Genomic DNA, 6859 nt, shown 5'->3' with positions numbered 1-6859 from the left:
CCCTGTGCCTTCCCCGGCCTGTCCAAGGGCCAGCTTGCCCGGACTCCCTGCAGCTGCGGGGTGTTTGGGCAAGACAAGGGAAGGCAAGCCAAGGGAAGGCATGGGGGTGTGGCCTAATGTGCTAATGAGCTGTGTCATCCAGGGTGTGGCCTAATGTGCTAATGAGTTTCTGCTTTTTCTACAAAAAAAGCCCCGATTAGAGCTAATATAAATAGTGCCAACTCCAAGAGACATGCTGACATTATCACATAGAGATCTTCCACCAGTATTTTACCATCTCAAAGGTCTCATTCAGTAGCTTGAATTTCAGGGTAATTATATTTCAAAAATAGTTTCAGAATAGACTTGGGACAGTTGTATATGTAATTGTGTATGGGAGATGGTTGTATTTGATTGCTTGGAAGCCGGTATGCAGGCAGCAGTGTGGAGTAGCTGGAATTAGAAAATACTTAAGAGAAAATGTAATCTATTAAGAAGAACAGTTGGAATCATAGAGTGGGAAGGTACCTCCAGGGTCATCTAATCCAGCCCCCTGCACAATGCAGGAAATTCACAAATACCCCCCACACACACCCCCAGTGACCGCTATTCCACACCCAGAAGTTCCCTGAGAGATTCCGGTGGACTAATAATACATGTTAGATGTCCAGTTTCACATTGTCTTAAAAAATACAGTCAATGAAATTTTGCCTTTGTATTCCTAAATGATATATAAAACTATTCATTGCAAAACTGAAGAGGAAATTGTGAATACTCGAAATTACATTTTCCCTTGATCTTACTTCCTAATTGGTTTGCTAAATCTGAACATATTTAATGATGCTCTTGGAATTGCACAGAACAATTTATATTCAAATAATTTTGTTTTCTGTCATGGTCTAACTATATTCCCCAGGACAGTAAAATGGAACTAAGTTTCCTATTTAAAGTATATAGAACCACAGTCACTTTTCACTTGTAGAGAATAAAAGCAGGTCTAACCTCCTAAAGCAAGAGTATCTGATGAAAGCTTAAGATGGATCAAGATCAACACAACTTTTCAATATATGTTCAGTGGGTAATCGGGTTTGCAGAAGGTCTGAGCCCCAAAGAGGAAATATGTTTGGCAAAAACATTGGACCCTTCCTTCAAAAACATTCCATTTTCTTGATTTAGCCATTGTTCTGGGGTTCTCTGAAACATCATTAAAACGTACTCCCATTCAGGGTGGAGGCAGGATTCATTGCCCTCGCAATGATTTAGGTTTGCGTTGTCATCTCATACTCAAATCTGATTTGCTCCTTGGCAGCAGGACATCGTTACATTATGTATATGTTTCCTGGTTGACTGGGATCATTCAAGAAAAATACTCTTTTACAAAGTGCCAGAGCTTCAATCTAAGAGAGGAAGCAGTGGCAGACTATACTTCCTTAGTGACAATTTGGTATAGTCATAGATAGTAGCAGACACAATTGACTTTTTGCAGTGGACTCTGATCTGTAGAACCAGGTTTGATTCTCCACTTCTCCCCCACATGAAGCCAGATGGATGACCTTGGGTCAGTCACAGTTCTCCCAGAGCTCTTTCAGCCCCACCTACCTCACAGGGTGTCTGTTGTGGGGAGAGGAAGGGAAGGTGATTGTAAGCTGCTCTGAGACTCCTTTGGGTATGGAAGAGCAGGGTATAAAAACTTCTTTTTCTTCTTTCTTCTTCTTCTTCTGTAGTATACTTGTGTTCATACAATATTGTCAAAATCTCACAAACAAAAAATTTGTTGCATGTTCATTTGTAGCATTGTAATAAGATAATCTTTCTTTTGTTTTATATAGAAAAGCTTGCAGAAGCTCAGCGGAGGTTTGCTACACTACAAAATGAGTTGCAGTCCACTTTGGATGCGCAGAAAGAAAACAGCGGTCTTACCACACTGCGGCAGCGTAAAAAGCCAGTCTTCCACCTGTCCCACGAGGAGCGTGTTCAGCATAGGAACATCAGAGACCTGAAACTGGCCTTCAGTGAGTTCTACCTCAGCCTCATCCTGCTGCAGAACTATCAGGTACCTGCTGTGCTCCTTAATGTACTGAGATCTCTTGACTGGTTGCATTTCTTCGTGGAAGCTTATGTTTAATGATTAAGCCATGGGTATCTCTCCTGTTGACAGTGGGTGACTTCATTATTGCTGTAATGAAATGGCTGCCAGGCAGAGGCAGCAGGTTACTTTAAAATGGCTGCCAGTTGGGTAGTCTCTGGAGGGGGGAGGTGCTCCATAGGGAACAATGGAACTGCCATACCTCCCTGGCTACATTACCCAGCGGCTTTAGGGAAAAAGTGCGGGAAAGTATGGACCCACCCCAGGGGCCGGGCCAGGCAGATAAAGGCTTCTGCCCTCCAGGGAGGCTTTTAGTCTCAGCCTAGTCTTGGCCTTTGGCTCAGCTTGGACAGCAGCTTCAAGGGAGCGCACAGGTGGGACTCCTGCTACTCCACACTCCATGGGCAATCTGGGCCACTATAAATCATGGTGGAGAGCCAAGGAGAGTAGCAGTACTGGTGACCAATCCTGAGGTGGGCTGGAGTTTCTCTCCACAGCAACAGGGAGGGGGAAAGCAAATCCTCTCCTGAGGCCACAACCTACAGAGGTAGAGAGGGTGTGTGTAGGGACAGAGGAATTGCAGTTTACTCCTGTTTAATTTCTGTGCCCAGTTGTGTTAATTTTTGTGCCTAACTTCTATATAGTTCAAATAAACCTTTTTGATTTATAAGACCTGGAAGTGCCTTGATCACTTAGTCCTCCCTGCTCAGCACATTACCAGAGGCAAAGGAAGGCTAGGGAACCCAAACGGGCCCAAATTGGAGGGGTTGCCAACTCTCCAGGGGGCACCCAAAGATTGAGGTACCCACTTTCCTGGGTTGGGGAATCTAGGAAGGCAGCGTGAATCCAGTGAGTGGTGGCAGCAAATGAGGAAGGAAATTAGCCCCACCAGACAGGGTGGGCAGGCGAAAATAGGGGCTTGCATGCCAGTGAACGGCTATTCAGTCTCTCAGGGCTGAGGGCGGGTCCCTGTTTCGTCACAATTGCGTTGGGATTTCTCTTCTGGGTGCTCTTAGGGTATCATCTTGTCATCACCCTGACCAATGTCCAAAAGAAGAGGTTGAATGAGAGCATACAGGCTCTGTTCAGACAGGTTCTCAACCTTTAGTTTCTTAAGTCCTACCAATAACTGTTTATTTATTAAAACATTTATATCCCACCTTTCCTTTTAAAGAACTTGGGTGCCACTAAGATAGAACAAAAAGCGGCTTTTTAAAAGCCTACTTTTTCCAAATAGGACATTCAATATGTTTACTGGTATTCTGTTATTACATTTATCAGTTATGGTAAGGACATTAAAAAATGGCAGAAGCACAATAGATAATCTGGCAGGAAGGGTCAAAGACACTTGCGGGTAGACAGTGGGAATGGAACACCAAGTGTCCAAGGTTACTACCAGCATGGCAAGAGGTCACAAATGGATAATCCATGGCAGGTGGGGTCAGCAGGAGATGGCACATCACTCTTCCAGGTGGACACTGGGATTGAAGGAGCAAAAACTTTTAGTAATTGTTATGAAAGCTCTGCACCCCACTAGAATATTTCCACAGCCCACCATCGGTATGCATACTGGTTGAGAACCATTGGCCCAAACCAGTATTATGACTGAGACACGGAATCTTGCACTCTGCCTTTGCTAACGGGTTCCATCAATTTTCTTCTGAAGAAGTGAGCAGTGACTCACAAAAGCTCATACTCTTGCTACATATTTTGTTAGTCTTTAAGGTGCTACTGGACTCTTACTCTTTTCTGCTGCTACAGACAGACTAAAAAGGCTACCCATCTTGACTTTATATAACTTTGTCACTGGAATGGATGTCTTGCTGTTGCTTGAGCATAACGGGTGAAGGGAAATCCCATTTTTGCACACCATGTGCTCCAAGTAACAAAGCAACTCTTTGTCTCTCAAGAGGCAGCGTTTTCAGGTGCCATAAAACAGATAATGACAAGAGGAGGAAGGGAGAGCTAAGCAGGTGAAGAGAAGAGCTAAGCTACTCACTCCCAGATGGATCAAAACAATTATAGCCCAATTTCAGTCACAAAATAGCCGTGGCCATAAGCCAATTGCGAGTGGGCATGGGTGTGTCCAAATGTTGGTTGCCATAGCTGCAACACAGGAATGGCAAGAAGTTTGGAGCCCCACCTGCAGTCAGGTGACCCCAAACTCCAGCTACTTCATGATCTACGTGACTAGTCGCATGTGGGCCAGAAAGTGCAGCCATGAGGTCTGGCGTTTGGCATGAAAGTGTGAAAGAATGTGGGTTTATGGCATGGCTATTGAGGCCATGTGGCCTCATCAATTGGCTTGCAACAGGAAACAAGACACAGCATGTTATCAAAAGACATCACAGGAGAAGGCATGTGAATATAGAAGCAATATTTCTATACAACCAGAGACTAACCAGTTTAGATAGTCCTGTAACTTGGAAAAAAATGTCTAGAGAGCTGTTGGATGTAGAGGCTGGATAAAAACAAGGACAATTCAGTTAAGGGAAATCAAAATAAAATCCTGATGTCTAATTTTTTTATGATTCATATTCTGCCTCTTCTGAATATTTTGACTTTTTAATGCCTCCAGATCTGAAATTATGTTCCTGGGTTGAGAAGGCTCTCTTGTAAGAATTCAGCCGCATGTGATGTAGTAATATTAGGCTTTTGCAATAGCTTTGGCTTCCTGAGGCATTTAAAAAGCTATAATTACTCCCACAGCAAGCAGAATTATTCAGCGCAGGAAAAATCCATGGCCGAAATTATGACTTTGTTTCATTTTTCATTCCAGCTTTGTGAAACAAGGCACAGCTATCTCAAGGGAGGGAAGGGCTGGGTTTCTTCAAGAGAAAGTAATTAAAGTTTCTCATTTGCAGTAATATGTATCATTAATGCACTGGCTTCCTATTCCCATCTCCCTGACCCTTCCCTTCCCTTCCCTGCTCCTGAGCTCCAATATAAGATCACTCCAGGCATAATTAAATTGAAAATCGTTTTCAGCAGAGCTGTTGTAAATGTCTCCCGCAGGCACAGTCTACTGCCATTCTTTGTTTTCTTTCAGAATTTGGCTTGCATTTGTGTCGCTGTCTTAAATAGGGTCACTTTGAGCATTATTACCGATATCTGGATGTATAACCTGAATGGAGCCATTGAGCAAAGAAAACTTTTGTGTATACCATCAGATGCATCATATAGAATTATTTATTTATTTATTTATTTATTCGATTTTTTTTAACCCCTCCCTCCCAGCAAGGGTGGCTCAGGGTGGCTTACAACAAAATAAAACAGTACAATATAACAATAAAATCCAGTCAAAACATATTTAAAACCATAAATCTACAACTATTAAAGTGCTAGCATTTAGCCTCTATATCTCCTCCAGATGTCCTCAATATGAGGAGTAGAAGCCTCCAAGTCTCCTTCAGATGACCCGGGCACACTTGGGGGGGGGCAGGGGGGCTCGCTCTGCATAGGCTGCCGGGTGTCATTGGTGGCAGTGGTGATGCGTCTGATGGTATACACAAAGTTTTCTTTACTCAATATATAATTTTGAAATATGCCATGGTATAAAAACTATTTTACAGTGAAGGCCTCTGCCCATTGCCAAGCTAGAAATCAATTCTGTGCCTTACAGGAAAATGAAGTAATGAACAATGGAAGGTACACATACCATTTAACCTTGAGTTTTGCCTTTTCTGATAAGCTTGGTCTCAGCTATTCTGAATTCTTGGAAAAAGTAATTTTTAAAAAGGTGCTTGAATTACAAGGTTGAATAGAAAATACCTGGTTCTGGTTTAATGTGGAGTCTAATAGCTTTTAAGGTTATAAGGCTATATGTTATTGTGTATTTTGCTTTCTTGTGATATCTGGTTTTTTTGATTGAGTCTGAAGAAGGGAACTTTGAGAAGCTGGCATGGTGTAATGGTTGGAGTGGTGGACTAAGGCTGGAGATGACCTGGTTTGAAATACTGCTCTGCTGTGGAAGCTCATGAACACATGAAGCTGCCTTATACTGAATCAGATGTTGCTTCATTGCCATCAGTATTGTCTGCTTAGACTGGCAGCGGCTCTCCAGGGTCTCAGGCAGAGGTCTTTCCCATCACCTACTGCCTAGAAGACCTTTTAGCTGGAGATGCTGGGCACTGAACTTGGGAACTTCTGCAGGCAAAGCAGAGGCTCTACCACTGAGCCAGACCTCCTCCAAACTCACCAGGTGACCTTGGACCCATCAAAATCTCTCCACCGAACTTAACTTTCCAGTTGGTGGTTGTTATAAGGATAAGGTGGGGGGGGAGAATGATGTGAGAAGCTGCATGGGGGCCCTGTTAGGGAGAAAATCAGGATATAAATAAAGAAGCATAAAATAGTATTGATATTTTTTTCAGAAGATGGAGAAGAGGGTAAAAGGACAGTTGCCTTCTCGTTTTTGTACATACCTGTGTTCTGAAGTGAGGCTTATTCAGGTGTTTTGAAAAGATTCAGAATGTCTTTCCTGTCAGGTTCAATAGAGCAGTTGCAGTCCACAACGATTTATAAGAATAGATTGCTTTATTACAAGTCACTATTGATACACTTCCATGGTCATTGTCAGGAATGAAACTCAAAGCCAAGCATGGACAGATATAGACAGTTCAGACAAACAGGGTTGGCCAATGAATACAGTTTGTGCTCAGTAGGAATTCGAGCGGGAGGAAATCAAGGCGGGAGATAGCTTCCAGCCGTTTGATTCACACCAGCCAGATTGGGAAGGGCTCCAGCAGCAGTTCTCACAGTCTTATCAACTACAAAGGCAGCACAACATTCCAA

General features: G+C 43.1%; 1 protein-coding gene across 1 annotated transcript in view; it reads left to right on the top strand.

Moving 5' to 3' along the window:
• Nucleotides 1-6859, top strand: part of XPR1 (xenotropic and polytropic retrovirus receptor 1) — a 137767-nt gene that overhangs the window by 70357 nt on the left and 60551 nt on the right. Inside the window, 1 exon segment of the mRNA XM_015417299.1 lies at nt 1809-2032. Within this exon segment, the coding sequence (XP_015272785.1) occupies nt 1809-2032 (224 nt within the window).

The sequence above is a fragment of the Gekko japonicus genome, unplaced genomic scaffold, assembly GCF_001447785.1.
Source record: "Gekko japonicus isolate JY-2015 unplaced genomic scaffold, Gekko_japonicus_V1.1 scaffold1876, whole genome shotgun sequence".
Taxonomy (NCBI): domain Eukaryota; kingdom Metazoa; phylum Chordata; class Lepidosauria; order Squamata; family Gekkonidae; genus Gekko; species Gekko japonicus.
The sequence above is the reverse complement of the archived record's forward strand: the minus strand, read 5'-3'. Positions and strand labels throughout refer to the sequence as shown.